General features: G+C 35.6%; 1 protein-coding gene across 1 annotated transcript in view; it reads right to left on the reverse strand.

Moving 5' to 3' along the window:
- Positions 1-17,362, reverse strand: part of LOC120279028 (protein MRG1) — a 37,954-nt gene that overhangs the window by 17,027 nt on the left and 3,565 nt on the right. Inside the window, exons 4-8 of the mRNA XM_039285863.1 lie at positions 16,810-16,955; positions 14,429-14,469; positions 14,169-14,273; positions 12,991-13,070; positions 10,477-10,646 (exon numbers count right to left, since the gene is read on the reverse strand). Coding sequence (XP_039141797.1) covers positions 10,477-10,646; positions 12,991-13,070; positions 14,169-14,273; positions 14,429-14,469; positions 16,810-16,955 — 542 coding nt within the window. The remainder of the gene's footprint in view (positions 1-10,476; positions 10,647-12,990; positions 13,071-14,168; positions 14,274-14,428; positions 14,470-16,809; positions 16,956-17,362) is intronic.

The raw sequence follows: 17,362 nt of genomic DNA on the forward strand, positions 1-17,362 counted from the left end.
CGGTAATGGTGAGCGCCTATTGCAATGCAGTAGGTTCCTAGACATCAGCCACCTACTCGATATCAATAAAGCTCTATCCAATCTTAACTACACATGTCAATTGATCATATTTGCTGGCAACCTAAGCAATGACCTACTTAACCAAAGTTGGCACCATTAAGCTTCAATCCTTAAATAGTCGTCGATGTCACCAAGCATGGTGACTAATTATTCTGGATTGTCGACTACTGGGATAGTTACCTGAGCTGAGGAGGCATCCTCAACTTAAGCCGTCGATTGGTCTTGGTCATAAAGTAAACTTACAGGCATTATCTAGTCAGTGATGATTTCAAGTGAACCTGTGATCTAGTCCCCTAGATAAACTGACCAAAGATGTCTTCAATTAAACAAGCCATTTTGTGTACAACATCACTTAGCTAACTAGCGATGTCGTCTACAATATGTAAAATTTTCACTCGATAGTCAAGGGACAACGCAACAAGTCGTTTGTAAACTATTCACCTTATGTGCATACCCAATCGGCGATGTCTTCTATTATTTCTTCTAGTTGGGATCTCATGACCATCCCGCTTGCATAAAATCGTCTAAACAAGTAAATTTTTTCGCTTAATAACAGGACAAGGACAGATCTAGAATGGGGGGCAGCTACCCCAACTCAACTTTAAGAAATCCATTAGAGTGGGGGCAGGACTTATATGAAAAGATCTATTATAAAATATTAATTCACTTTCCCATGTCTCAATACTCAATTTTATAACATTGTTATTTGATATGCAACTTCATGAACTCAATAATCAATTCAATGAGGTGAATATGGAGTTAGTTCTTGGTGTGGCTTCTTAAAGTCCTTGTAATTCTTTTGCGGCTTTCGACAAGGGAAAACTAATTCACCTTGCTCATTTTTATCCATTAGAGTTTTCTGAGACTGAACTTCTTATTCTTGATAATTAACTTGAGACTTACATTATTGATTTAAAATCTCAAGATGAGTTTAAAAGCTTAAAAGGTATCAATGACCTTTTTATAAAACTTGTTGAAATAAAAAAGCACATTATATACTCGGTGTACTTACTCCAAAAATTAGCTTTCAAAATTGCATGTTTCCAGTACATCAGTTGAAAAAGGTTTTTTCTGCCATGAAGATTGTAAACAATCGCTTGCGCGACCAAATAGGACATTCTTGGATAAAATGACTGTTGATTAATTATATAGAAAATGAAATATTTTGTAGTATTGAGAATGAAAAAATCCTGAATTGTTTTCAAACTATGAAAACATGCAAAGAACAATTGAAATATGGTACTTTCATATGACAAAAAATTTTGATGCACTTATGTTTCATTATATTTTTTTTATATTTAAATATTAATTTGCCCCTCTAAACAAAAATCCCAGATCCGTCCTTGTAGCCAGAGTACTACGTAATCATCAACTAGCATAGTCATGCCAACCTCCACCCACTATCTACTAAGATGTGATTAGATTACAACTAATGATGCATTGCGTCGCTTGCCAACCGGCACCTTATTCTAGGAATCTTTATGGGCCCATGCTTCTAGTGGTTGTTACACTAGTGAACCATGATGCCTTCTATGCACCCTTTTACGAGTTGTTTCCGGCAATAGGAAGTTGTTAGCAGATGGCGAAGGGCCCATCAAGCCTTTGCAGCAACAAGCTTAAACGGTTACTAAGTACCTCCCGAACTTTGCCCACATCGTCCTTCACCCTCTCGATGCAGGCGATATGCCTTCATACCATCTAAAGGATGATATCAAGATAGTTGAAAAGGTTAGATCAATCCATCTATGCTCTGAATCACTACTTGATAGGAAACAGCAATTATGGGCCCCTTTGACGTCATGAAAGGCTCTCGCTATTATTATCATTCTCAACTGTAACCGACTCATCTGGTGGAGTTGCTTCATGCTTGGTGTTCAGCGATGTGTGACAAAAACATGCTTCAGCAACAAGCAACCTCTTGTTTATTGTTGTGCGGCTTAACCAGTTGGAATTGTGTTCGAAAGATACCCCTAGTCAGTAGGGTTAGTCTAGCGTAGAAAATTAGAAAGTAAACATTGCAGGACACTACCCTTCTATTGGCAAAGCACTCCATTAGTGTAGTGATAGAGTTGGTCTAATATATAGATGCCCGATTTAGTTAAGTATCCTTCGGATGTTACCATCCCTGTACATTTGGCGGATCCAGCTCATCTCATAAAATCATGTCATTTGGGTGTCACACATTCCTGGTCATATCCTCCAATAATGGCCAACCCGAACAACCCCAGGAAAATGTTATCCATTATCAACTTGTGAACAATTTGCGCCTAGAGATGCCCATTAATGTTGTCAAGGTTGTCTACGTACCACACTGCCGATGAAAGCATCAATTCTTATGTGTCTCACCAATGAACATTCTTAGCCCTTTGTCCAATTATTTGTTGGAGGTTTCAAATCACAGCTTAACGATTTCGTCCGTAGGCCTGTGTCACATATCGCTCCGCAAACCAAGGTATTGTGCTTGCGCAGTCCCCTCCTAAAGCACAGGCCTAAGAATGAGGCTGAGATTCTCATGCCTAAATTGTAAGTTGGACATTCCAATTAAGAGAACATCCGGTTAATGGAATTACAAGCCTTCATTAGCTTATCCAAGATGGCTTATTCTTGCACGACGCCAACGAAGTCTAGGCAATAGGAGAATAGCGTTCGTTGGAGAAAATCCTAATGATGGATGGTCATATCCAATTGGAACTCTGGTAGGGTTTTGATAACAGAAGATACGTACCAGTGAGTGTTGACGAGGGAATTGTCATTTCTCTTTGGCGTCATTTCTTTGATTGTGCCTCATAGAAATTCGAAAAATGAGATTGTTGCTGCTTGAGAATAGCAAAATACGCTTTTCAAATATTTTGGGGTGGAAATCTTAATTTAGACATGCATCGTTTTAAGTGATCTAATCACAATGTATAAGATTGGCGCTAACATTCAGGAAGGGTCTCTATTCGCATAAGGTTAACATTTAAATATCTGGTCACAATCCCACACTTTGTAATGATGTGTTCAATGCATTTCCAGCTACGCCAATCAGATATGAGATACTCTAGCCAGTTATGTGACTGTAAAAACATTTACTATAGTACCCATATGATCAAAATTTGAAGCACAAACAATGCAGTTGTTATCCGCATGGGCATAATGGTTCACAATGGGCACGGTCACATACATTACATTTTGCAAATGAATGTCATTAGTTTCACATGCGGCGACTGTCGGCAAAATTTGAAGCACAAACAGTGCAGTTGTTATCCGCATGGCCATAATGGTTCACAATGGGCACATGCACATACATTACATTTTGCAAATGAATGTCATTAGTTTCCCATGCGGCGACTGTCGGCAAAATATTGGGGTTATTGATGCAGTTGTTGCACTACTTTCTGTAGTATAGGTAGCAGCACAATGATTAGGTTGGGCAAACAAGAGATTCAAAAGCCGTTACACCCCTTCTAATGGAAACTTTTCTTGGCGTTATATATAATGGAGGATGCCATCAGTTTTCTACACACTAATTTCCGAACGACAATAACAAGATAGATGTGGAAATCAAGCGGCAATTCATCAGCCATTTGCCCTACACCTAGTAAAGTCCGGGTCTCAGTTACAGTGAACTTGTTATACATGACTCTACCATGAACGCACTTACGTATGAAAAGCAGGTAGTTCTGCATAACTTTTGCATTGGGCACCACGATGAATATGGTTAGCACAATAAACTTAACTTCTACATTCGACAGCAACTGCTTAATCTGATCAAAAGGTGAAAAGTCAATAACAACATACTCGACACATGGTTCATCATCCTTTTGGATGAACTGCCCATTAATCCTTCCTATTTTCAACGCCATGCGACGATTGTTAGGCTTATCGTCCGCTAATCGAACTTCGTAAGCGACCTTTTCAAGGTAATTTTCTTGAAGACTATAAAAGCGGCACATCATTCATCACTATCGACATTGTCTTGATCCCAATCATCGATTGTAGGAACTAGCATATGCTTGTACTCGATAAGAGGAGATAGGTGTACATCCACTTCTTCCATATAGGGCGAACACAATACCACGCCGCAGTAGGAAAAAAGGTCCGTCTTAAATTCGTTTTTAACCATTGTACAGCTAACAAATGATAATATGATGACGCGTAAACTAATGTGCAGCAAAAGACATTCGACCGGTATTTAAAGGACGTGCTCGCCAACACGAAGATGCCCACGTACCTAATATGACCAATGCTTGAATACCCGCAACAACACCCCAGGACAAATGACTGGACAATATTTGTCATATGGTTCATGGAGCAGGTTCTCATGGGTTTAGTAATGTACATTGACTACGTCAAAACATGGCAGTTGCGCTACATGTGCCACATCACCAACGGTGGTCTGGCACGAAAAAAAGTACAAGTGAATGAATAAATCACAATGTAAAAAAAAGACGTGCGGATGCAATGGACTTTCTATATTTATGAACACATTCTCTTACTGCATGCACTACTTTAAAAAACACGATTACACGGACACATTACATACAAAGGAATTGTGAAAAACTGTAAGATAGTGTGAATATTTTCCTATTAAATTCTTAAGAAAACCCTAAAAAAAAATGACCCCACAGTGCCGCATCCCTAATAGTGTATTTGGATTAAGGTTTCAAAAGAAAAAGCAAAACGAGAGTTAAAAATAGTCAATAAACTTTTCCTTTATTTGGATAAATTTTTTACTTTAATAAAAAAAATGGTCAACTCTAACACTCTGAAACCTCCAAAACCTCACTTTCTTGGCCTTCGATTTTAGGTGCCATAAATGGAAAGGACCTCGAAAATTTTAAAATTTTCTAATTAATTACGTAATTTTACATTAAAATAAAGTATAATTAGTAAATCATATTATTATGCCCCTATCAAGTTTATTTTCCTTTCTTTAACAAAGCAAGCTTCGTCAAATAACCGGCACTTTCCTTTCCCTTACAAAAATTTGATTTAAAAAAAAATTGTTCAACCCTTCCTTTCTTTTTCTTACTTTCCCCTCTTTTCCTTTCCCTTATTTTCCCTCCTACTTTTAGTTTCAAACACTGTAAGTTTACCAGGTTGCACCACATCTACAACTACTAAGCGCTTTGGCTACCAAATCTCCACTCTGCTATCACAAGTTAGTGCACTGTCTATCCCTTCGGCTAAGACGAATATCTCAATACTATTACTGATTGCAGTGCGCTGTTTAACAATTTAGCAAAGTCTGTTTGCTTTACACTTACGGTCTGTTCTCAAGGTTGTTACAACTTACAATGCACTGTGTAATAACTCAACACGGTATGCTCAGTTGAAGTTTACAACTTCAAGTGCTCTATCGAGAATGCTATCGAGAATGCTACACTTTACAGTACTCTACCTAATAGATAGCATAAGACTGTTCTCTCAAGTCTCCCAGCTTGCAAAGTTCTACCTAACAGTTCGGTGAAGTCTATTCCCTCGAAATCATATAACATCAAAGTTCAATCCACGCACTCAGCAAGGCATAACATGCAATCCCTTCAATGTTATGAACATTGGCATTCCGCTTCTTGTTCCACAGGCTTTTTGCATTATCACTGTAATGCTACAAATACGCCATAGGATATTGTATTGCTCATTTTATGATAAGTGGTGATTTTTTCCTTTTTTTTTATAAGTTACTTGATAAAAATTTGATGGTGGTTAATCGGCCTCGCTATCACTACTAACAAATCTTTGACAATTCCAACTACTAGCTATGAGAGAGTTTACTATCATAATCACATGAAGTGAGAGATATCACCATACATGCATAGGGATTTTTGCTCTATGCCAGTCCTTTATAAGTGAACCATGGAATGGTTTTTCCTAGTTAAAACAGCAGTAACTAATGAACATAACAGGCACACGTGAAGGTTGCGCTACACTTGTCGCATCAGATTGCAGTGCGTTGTCTAACAATTCGACAAAATATAATCTGTTGATACTGTCACAGATTGCAGTAAGCTCACTAACAATTCAGCTAAGTCTGTTCTTGCAATACCTGCTTATATTGCAATCCAGTCTTCAATAGTTCCAATATTGTCCCGTGCTCTGTCTAACCGTAAAGTAAAATGTGTTCTCTCAAGACTTACAATTTGCAATACACTGGGTGACATATTGGTCAAGTTTGTTCTCTGGAGACTTACATCTTCGAGTGCTTTCTCGAAGATGTTGTAGCTTAGAAAACTCTGGCTAACAAATCGGCTTCGCCAGTTTTCTCAAGTTTTATAGCTTACAAAGCTTTGTCCAATAGTTTAGCAAAGTCTGCTACCTTGAATCTATGCCAACGTCAAAATTTATCCCTCATTTTCAGCAATGCATAACTTGCAGTCATTTCAACATTTATAACCATCGGTATTCGGTTTCCCTCTCCCAAGCTTTTCATATTCTCCCTTGCAGGCTACAAATACATCATAGAAGATTGGGTCGTTCATCTCATAATAAGTGCTGAATTTACCTTCTTCGATGAGTTACTTGGTGAGCACTCAATAGTGTGGTTGATGGGCCTCACTATCACCACTACCAAATCTCCGACAATTCCAAATACCCACTTCGAGAGAGGTTTTCCATCATAACCACATGAGGCGAGAAAGATAATCCATCATAACAAGGTATTCTCTTTCCCTTTGTCCTTGTGTTACTCTACCACTCTCCCTTATCTCATCAGGCAGGGAATAGAGTCCTAAAAATTTTCATCCTCCTCTTTCAGTTAGAGCTTGCAACCCATAATGGCAATGTATTTCAATGCCATCTTGCAAGAACCATCCAAGTTCTTATAGAGGAATGGATGAGCGCTTGTGTTATACCTGCACACAGCTTTTTGGCTTCACCTTAGTCCGTCATACAATCAATGGACAAATATTTCCCAAGAGAAGCTCTAACCGTAACACACATCATCATAAACAAAGATAAACATTTTATGATGAACATCATTCTAAGGCTCTTTATCAGGATATTCAGAGGGTTTATTTTTCCGTTACCTAGTCATCTTCCGTTTTCCCTGATGATTTTCCTTGTAAGCTATGAACTATGCAAGCAAGAACCTCTACTTCACAAGCATGTACAATAACAATGGAAATATTTATAACAAAGAGCACTACTCCATACTGTCTACATTATATATATAAAATGTAACTCATGTAACCAAACAACTCTATTCTATAACAATTTGTTTTGGTTAAGGGAATGAAAAAGAAACATTATATTCACAATCCTTGCAAAAACATTTACTTTTGGCACATGCTAATGTATAAAAACAATTTTAATCAACTTTCTTTTACACTACATATGAATTCCCGATTGTTTAAAACACAAACACTCAGCCTAACAATTCAACGAAGTCTATTTTTGTCCACAGTAATAGCTTGCAGTGCTCTGCCTAACAGTTCAACTAAGTCCTTTTTTATCCATGCTAACCTTAACATTAGCTTGTAGTGCTCTGCCTAACAGTTCAACGAAGTCCTTTTTTTTATCCACGCTAACCTTAACAATAGCTTGTAGTGCTCTACCTAACAGAGCCGAAAAACCTTTTCATGTCTACGCTAACAACTTGCAGTGCTCTGCCTAATAGTTCAGCAAAGTCTGTTTTTGTCCACGATCATAGCATGCAGTGATATGCCTAACAATTCAGCGAAGTCTATTTTCATCCACCTTGACAGCTTCCGGTGCAAGGACCTATAGTTCGATGAAGTTTGTTTTCTTGGAGATTAGAAGTTCGGAAAAGACCACACATTTACTAAGGTGTTGTGTTCTACCTAATAGTTCAGAGTTGCCGCACTCTAGCTCCTCGGATCAAATGACCATGTGATCAATGCTTGACCAAACAATTCAACTAAGTATGCTCCTCAAGACTCCTGTACTTAAGACCACTTGCTTCGTATCCCAGAAGATCCCTCGTATTCAGGTAAATCCTCACATGGATTCTCCTACATTTATGACATGTATAGCTCATTTCACAACCTGTGCTAAGTTACTCTGCTTCGAGTGGGTTCCTTGATAAGAATTTGCATCCAAGTGATAAGGTCCGCTATCGTCTCGAGTGATCTCCAACCAATTGAAGCACGTTCTTCACGAGAGGTTTTTCACCACACGATAAGGATGCAAGAGAGGTTATCTACCATAATGGTGTATATCTTTGTCCCTCCACGTGCAATGATATGCTGCTTTGCCAGCCTCTTCATCATTCAGAAAGAGATTGCACCCTATGATGGAAGAGTTACTTATTGCCTTTCTTCAAGGGTCCATCCAAATTCTACAAGTGGAAGATAACCACGAATAGTGAACCTGCACATGCACATTATTAGGGGAGAAAATCGTTTTGATGAGCCCTAGTCATCTTGTCAATTTAGTTGCTTCGTACGCGAAGAAGACAGTAATGAATGTTGAAGAAGTCTACTCATCATGTTGCTCCATGTAACTACCTATCCATGTTTGCTGACCATCCTTGGAATTAGGCCTTCCCTCCACTTCTTTCACGATTGAAAAAAGACGGACACATTCACTCAATTAAGCATTAAATGCATTATACATTAACATTTTACAAATTATAAAATTACAAAAGGAAATGGGCATAAATGTAATTGACATAGACATTTAGTGCACCCCGTCCTCCAAGAAAATGTTTCAACAAAAGGGATCCTGAAGTCACTTGCGAAATTGCAAGGTCATCAAGATTACTCGCAACTATATAAGGGGCCTCAAAATCCTTTCCCCGAAAAAACAAAATAATATTTCTTTTTACGCTAGATTACTATAGTCCTGTGGATATGAATGACTGACCAATTAATCCATATTCTACTTCAGATCATGCACTATTATTTGAATTCAAAATAAAACTAAATTTAAAACCACTGCATTACTAGGTCCAAATAAGGCGGATCTTGTTTAGATATGTTAGATTTTATATTTTGGTACTAGTGGGCCCTATATGGGCTCTATATGGGTTTAGGGATCTTACACCAAAAAGTCTCAAGACTTAATGGCTCAACCCCTATACCTATATATAAATCCATTACACTTCTATCACACAACCGATGTGGTACTATATTTCCAACACCCTCCCTCAAGTTCAACTCGGCCGAACTTGCACAAACTTGTACACCAGAGGTCTGTTTATATGGACTTGTACACTACTTGTGTCTCAGAGGTCCTACACACATGGAGGTCATACACACATGGACTTGTACCACATCGGTGGCTCCACTATATTGCTCTGATGCCATGTTAGATTTTATATTTTGGTACTAGTGAGCCATATATGGGCTCTATATGGGCTTAGGGGTCTTACACCAAAAAGTCTCAAGACTTAATGGCTCAACCCCTATACCTATATATAAACTCATTACACTTCTATCACACAACCGATATGGTACTATATTTCCAACAAGATATATAGTTTAAACCATATATTTGGACATGTTGATGAAATCTTTATTCGCCATGCATATTCTGAGCTCCAATGTGAGCTTAAATGTTGGTTTAGCGGTTTAGCCCAACCCACTTATAGCCTACCAAGTAGAGCTTTGTTTAAGTACAATCAACTGCCAAGTTAATTCACCATTGAACATAAATGTCCTTATAGTCTAGGCTACCATGCAATAACCTTTTCCGATAATATAAATTTCTACCTCAATCCTGAACATGAGAAGTCTCTGAGATATTGCTTTCATTAGTAATCAATGATAGGTAGAAAAATTCCAAGATAAACCAAATCAAATCTTCCACAGTTAGAAGAAAATGTTTTCTAAAAACTTGCAAGTTCAAGAGACTAATGATCAATAAAGTAGCAAGAAGAAAAGGGTTGAGTAAAGGCATCTTCACATGAATATGTGCTTCAATAGTATAAAGGAAGCTAAAAAAGTGAGCAAAGCTGCAATATTATTATGCATGACTAGACAACGGAAAATAAGCAGACAAGAAAGAGACTAACCTCTAATTTGATTTGGCAATTGAGTAATTAGCGAACAATATGTATTGTATGACAAGTTGCTTTTATTAGTAACATATGCTAGCTAGACATATTCCCACCTTAAACCTAGCTAAACCCACCTCATTTTAATGTAAACTATTTTCTAAAATATTGCATTTTCAAAAGAATACAGATTTGATAAAAATAAATGCATAAATTGTGTATTACTAATTTAAAGGATGATAAAATAAAAGGCAGGAAAAGTGACAACTTTAGCATGGATCACTGAGCAAGGGAAAAAAAATCACATAAGAAAGCGAATCTGACCTAGCCTCTAATTGAGCTACAAAGAACGTTTGAACATAGTAAAGCAGTACACCATTGCCAGCAAACAGATTATGGGTAAATTTTACAAAGACATATAATCCCAATACCTAAAAATTTTTATGAAGAACATAGTCATATGCAATAAGAGAGAATACCGAAGAGGCGCAATAAGTGCTCAGCACCATATATGGTTGAGGGAGAAATATTATCAGTGACTACTTCATGATACTGTTGGCGTTCCTTTTTGTACAAAAGCATAGGCAGCAATGCTTTATCAAAGTAACACCGTATGCCCTTCAGGACTTCTGCAATTGGATCAGCAACCCTACAGCCATGGTGAAGAAGCCAATCTTTCAAAGAAAGAAACAAGGTAGAACTCACTGATGAGAACCAATAATATCTATTGTATGATTGGAAAGTTAAGCACTCAGCAAAGGAAGAAAAAAAAAAGCAAGTAGCTCCTTTGAATTGTAAGAGAGTCATCACCTCGCAGGACAATAATTATTAAGGAAATTAACAGAATGCCCATTTTTTCAGACAACATTAAAGCTTACAACCCCAAGTCATAAAAATATAGAATAGTTGCATAAAATAATAAGAAGGCCATACACTCAAACAGGCAAGAGAGGAACCCCAAGACAAAGGTCAGGAGGAAAACTGGAATATACCTATTTAAGTAAACATTTTCCATAAGAGAGAAATAATATCTTGGAGATGATGAGAGTTTAGATTTAACAATCCACCAGCTGCTTTGAAGAAATTAGGCAGTATCCAACTGAAGAAGTTTCATTATAGTTAAATCACATGACATTGAAAGACTCAGAATTGATTAAGCTAAGAGAATATGCAAATCTCACCACAATTAGGACTATGCCTTTTACTGAGATGGAATAGAAAACAAATAAAATAAGTTCAAACCAATAGTTTTGTTGGAAATCTCAGACTGAGATTAAGGATCGTGTGGCTAATTTTAGGGGATTAGGAGTTATATTTAGAGATTTGCTGACAATTTTGTTAGCTGTAAATAGCTGTGTACATGGTATTTAAAAGCGAATGAGGCGTGCGCCTTGAGGCGCGCCTCAAGGCGAGGCGCAAGGAAGCAGCCTCAAGGCGCACGTCTTGAGGGTGGAAAGTGAGGCTTAAGCCTCATTGTCAAGAGGCGCACGCACTGAGGCGCACCGCCTCAGTGCGTGTGAGGCTTAAGCCTCAAAAAAATCCTGACTTTTTTTATATCATTTTAATTTTTAAAACAAATAAAAATATTTATATTTATATACTTTTATTAATAAAAACTTATATATGTAAAATTCAATAACAAAACTCATCAACACCTATGGTTTTGCAAGTAGTACGTACCAATTTAATTTTTTAATCTAAAGATTATGTAAAAATGACAAAATTTATCAAGATAAACTGCAAATAAGATAAGATGAGTTACAAATAAGATAAAATTACATATAAGATAAGATGCGTTACAAAGAAGATAAGTTATAATTTTATTATTTTTTGAAAAAAAAATATTTTATAAATAAAAATAATATATTTTAATAAGTTTCAAAAAAATATTTATTTTATAAATAAAAATAATATATTTGTTACTTTGTATTTGGTAGACAATATTGTTGTTGTTTTTTCCAAAAAAAAAAAAAAATTTTTTGAGGCTTACGCCTCAAAACGCCTCGCCTCACGGTTGAGAAGCGCCTCAAAACCCGCCTTGGGTTTTTAAAAACCTTGGCTGTGTATCATGTGTGATTGGGCAGGTTTCTAGGAGATATTATTCTCTAATTTGTTTCCTTTTATAACTGATTGTAAAGGCTGTAGTTAGTCTATATTCTGTAATCTCATAGTGATGGAGTATGAATGATTATTGAGTTCCTATCATCTTCAAGTTTAAATACATTAAACAGGCAATCTGTGGCACACACACAAAAAGGAGAACATGAGCAAGAACCCATACAAGCCTCACGGAAATCTGAAGGAAAAGAGAATTGAAAAATTAATAGAAGATATGGAAAATGAAGACTGGGTTCAAGGCTAAGAAACTAATAGAAAAATTTGAACCAAAAACACAAAAAGGCATCCAAAGGTTAAGGATTTGAATATAAAAAAGAAAAAAAAAAGAAGTGAAAAAAAAATGCATATGACGTCACGGACAATGGCAAACCGAATTTTAATATACTGACACTTTTAGGCAAGGAACAAAACCTATACCATAAAAGCAGAACCATTTAGAATTGGGCAAGTCAAAAGTAAAAGAAAGTAGAGTGAATTTTAGTCTTCTACCAGAACCTGAATTTGAAAATAAAATGAACAGCTGCCAGACCAGAAAGAAATGAAAAAAATATAACTGGAATAGAAAGAGTTGAAGATTGATACCAAGGATAAAATTTCTCCAGTGAGTTGAATAACAATTTTAAAGAAAGCGTGATGATAGAAGGAGATTTTCTATGATAGGAATTGATGAAAACAAGAGTTGTTGCCCCCAATAATTTGGTGATAAAAAGAAATATACTTAAAAAAATCGGAAAATAAATCAAGTGGCATTTTGAACGTTGATAGAATACAAATTATACGCTAAAAGAGGGAAAAACTACATAATGATGCATGAAATGAGAGATTAAAATGTGGAAAGTGATATTTTCACAGTTCATAGTTATCTGAGCACTTACATGCCATCTTTCTTTGACCGATATTCAAGATATTTCTTCAATATTTCATCAACATTTGGGGTTCGAGGAAGTTTGACAAGCTGCAAGCACATTGCTCTAACACTAGTGAAAATTCAACAAATGTAAAAAAGTGATAACTGAATTTGTAAGGAAAAAATTAAAGTTCTAGATCAAAATTAAAATTTTAAATAATTACACCAAAAAAATTATTAAATAAATTACACATGAATGGAATCATTCAATAATAAAACTCAAGCAAATCAAGAAAAAAAATCTAACGGTGGAATTTAATATGATTGTAACTTTACAAAGGAATGAATGAACAAGAAATTAGGATAAATCCAAACCTGAAGAAACCAATGACAATGACAGACTAAAATCACTGGTCTCAGGATTATAATGAGCTCAACTACTCTCATTGGTAGGTGGTCCAAATACAATCAACTTTAGAACACAAAAGGAATTTCAAGGTTTACTTCTGAGATGTCCACGGCCATAAACTCTAAGTACATTCCCATGAATAACAAAAAGTTACTGCTCATCTTTATGAAATTCCAGGATATAAAATGACTTCCATCACATTTCAAATACTACTCAACATAATTAAATGAATTAACATTCTACTGACCCAATTATCAATTTCATTAGCCCATGCTGCCCATCTACTGAAAAAGATTATTATTGCTCTCCATTTCATACTAATTGCTACAGTGAACAGTTAGTACAAGAAGGGTGTGCCAGCTTCTTGAACAATACCATGTATTATGAGTTAATTTATCAATCAAAAAATTAGAATATATCAAAATAACAACATTTAAATATCACAGTATACAAAGATTTTGATAGACAAAACTACAGCTCACCATGCCCAAGACATTCCGCATACAGTTCATACCCCAACAAACTTCTCTTGAAAATTCAAAAAATATTGGGAATCCTTCCTAAGGATATTATGGTCCTATCGGTTTAAGGCACCATGAGTTTGAAACGAAGATGCATACATTGTTCATTCCTCAGATGAGACAGTTGATAAATGACATAATATTTTAAAACCAATACTATCACAAGTATGAAAACAAGCCTACAATAGATGATTTTGCTAAGAAAATGCTGGAGAAAACATCTCCATAACAATCTGAGTAGAAACAAAGAGTAAGGCACTGCAAGCATTTGAATACCTTACCAAGCTGAGTTACAAACTCCCAGTCATCAACCAGTTGTTGCTTTAGAGTCAAAGGGAACTGGATTGTGAAAGCCTTCTCAGGTGACCTAGTTTCCTTCTCCTACAATTTTACCCAAATAGTTAAAGTAGATGTTCTAAATGCATAACGACATCACAATTCTAATAAGTAGTAAACTTCATCTATAAGTTCACATAACATTTACTGTTGACAATATTATGTAACATCATGATTAACTTCTCAAGCAAACACCAAACCTCAATGCTTGACTGACCCTTCCGCTTTTTACCTCTAGTCACTGCAATAAAATGGTGATGTAATGTGATTAATAAAAAGGAAAGTATAGTATTATTAAAAAAAAAAAAAAAACAAAGAAAGATGAACCACATAAAACTATAATTTTAAATCTTGAACAAGTGAGCCATCATTAAGATGCAACATCCAAGTAAACCCTCCATCTGCTGGATATTAGTCCTTTGAAGTTAATGCATGATATTGTGAACAAACTACATTTTTCCATATACCTATTCACAAATTATCCAAAAAGCACTTTCCATTGGTTGAGCGAAAGCTCCAATTAGAGGCAAATGCAATATGTCCAAGGGCATATTTATCATTTTGACCATTATTAACAGCGCAATTAATAAAAGATGCTCCCCAAAGATTAGAGCTAGGTTTAAAAATATATGGACCAGGTGTTTCTACAGATAAACCTCAATAATTTTTCTAAATTACCCTTAACTGCTATTCTTCCAGCATAGGTAATCCCAAAATAAATCAATTAGGATTAAGTATATGAACGAAGAATTTCTGAAATCAAAACTACTTATAAGCCAATAAGCAATCAAACAAGGCTAAAAGCAGCACATTTGATTAAATTTGACCTATTCTTGCATTATTCAGTACAATAGCATAATATATATAACTAATTATGTACAAGAGATGGCATTCATTCAATTTAAACAGCAAAGAAGGAAAATACAAGTAGAATAGGAGACCCTAATGCGATGAAAATGCATTGATATAAAGCAAAGTTTCAATAAAACAAACTTTCAGATGTTGAGTCACTTTAAAGGAGGCTTTTCAGTTAGAAATTCAGAAGTTTGAATATTTTAAAAGATAATTAGTACATACAGCTAACAGGCTTATGAATCTGTACTACTACCAGCATCACATGTTATTAAGTTATTCAGAAATCCAGGAGATTGCCAACCATTTTCTTCATTTAGATTTCACAAATCTTGTGAACTTCAGTCATTTAAAAAAAGATGGTGCTAAGATACTTTCATATAATGTTGTTACATACAGATACAAATGGATAGACTAACAGAGAAATAAAATTGCCTGTGCCTACTTATAACACAGATAAGGTATGAACTTAAGTTTCACACTTCACACAACAGGTGGGTTGGATACAATAAACACATCTCTGAACAGAGAAATCTCTCTCTCATACCCGCAGAACATGAAATCTCACCATTTCCAACCTCAATAACACCCTTCAGCCCAACTCTCCAACAAGTTTCTGCTATTATTACCCATTTTGATTTAACTGTCATACCCCTAATCACCTCAATAGTTACAGCAACAAAAACTTACCAATGTCATGCTGAAATCCCATTTGGTTCATAATTATAAGATGACCTACGAGAATCAGATTGTGACACACATAATCTTGGGAAACATATCGCTAGGAATGTTAGATGATCATAGTCAAATTAAGAAGACGTAGGCATAAGTTTATACAAGCATGAAATATCAATGTGTTGAAGATGCATAGTAGGTGTGCAATATTCTTGTATACGTTTGGTTTGCACAAAGCTTGTTTGTAGTGTATGTCCGAAAGCTGATCATTTTCTTAAAGAAATAAATGATGGAAACTAACAAATTCTTCAAAGATATAATGAACCTCAAATTTCACATCAGTAGAGTTGGTGGTAATCAACTAGACAATATATGCAAGGTAAAACAGCCCACTTGCCCCAAGCAAAGAATTTTTTTCATAATTCGTTGTAGATCTATCTATCTCACACACACACGCACACACACAAATCCAATCTATTTCTCTGGCTATTACAATTTTAAAATTAATAAATCTAAAAACTTCCAAAAACTTGGCATGAAAACAAAAGTATTCTGCTCTCCTAGTTTTTGAATTTTAAAAAATCTAAAAAAAAAAATTTCTGATGCATTTTCCCTTAATATAATAATTAGATATCGGTTGCAATAACACCATTGCTATATTTGTATATATGATAGAAATCCTTTTTTAAGACTAATGTTCTCAATAATGTCTAATATCAGCAAATATCTAACTATTAATACAAATAGATTTTACATGCTTTTCAACAATACAAAATATTCAATGGCAGTGAAATAGATAAAGCTAACATATTGAAGATGAAAACTAAGAAGACTAATTCTCATAACTAGTGCCACTTAATTATTGCTATATATAGAAAAAAAAACACACGCATTCTTAATTTTACTCGATCTCAATTTTTCTTAACTTGATTACAGTTAAAGACCATTTTGTCAGTAAAGTCAACTAAGAGCATTAGTTTGTGGATAAGGAAAATGAAATCAACAGTCAACTGGTTAATGCTGGCTAAATCAGATTAAGGATAAGTGAACCGACCAGTGGAGCCTTTTGGCTTATTTTGTGTTGTCCGTCCTGACTTGGCATTCTTATCTGCACTTGAGTGCTTCTTGAGCGCCTGCTGCTTGCGAATATTACCCTCATTATACTTCAGCAAGCGATCAGCCCCAACCCATTCATCCCAGCTGTATAGAGAATCAAAATAATGCCTGAGAATGTACGTCTTATAACTTGTAACAAGATTATGAATGGCAAGAACATTTAACCGCTTCTATCATAGATTTTCCAAAATATTTCATGGTTGTGAAACATAGCATCGATCTTTTGAATAGCAGCTGAGCTAGATGACTGACAGATAATTGATCAAAAAGGCCAGTATGACTTTCATGGGACTAGGGTTTTGAAACCCATAAAATCCAAGTGATAAGAGACTCCGTTAATAAAACTATGATTGAAGGTAGATACCATTTCACAATCTTTAAGTTCTCAAGTCTTTTTTATCTATTCCACTTTGTCCAAAATTAGGTGACTAGTCAAAAGCCCCAACGAAATTTTGCATACTTGACAAACTTAATTTAGCAAATGGTTAATC

The sequence above is a fragment of the Dioscorea cayenensis genome, chromosome 16 (genome assembly GCF_009730915.1).
Source record: "Dioscorea cayenensis subsp. rotundata cultivar TDr96_F1 chromosome 16, TDr96_F1_v2_PseudoChromosome.rev07_lg8_w22 25.fasta, whole genome shotgun sequence".
NCBI lineage: Eukaryota > Viridiplantae > Streptophyta > Magnoliopsida > Dioscoreales > Dioscoreaceae > Dioscorea > Dioscorea cayenensis.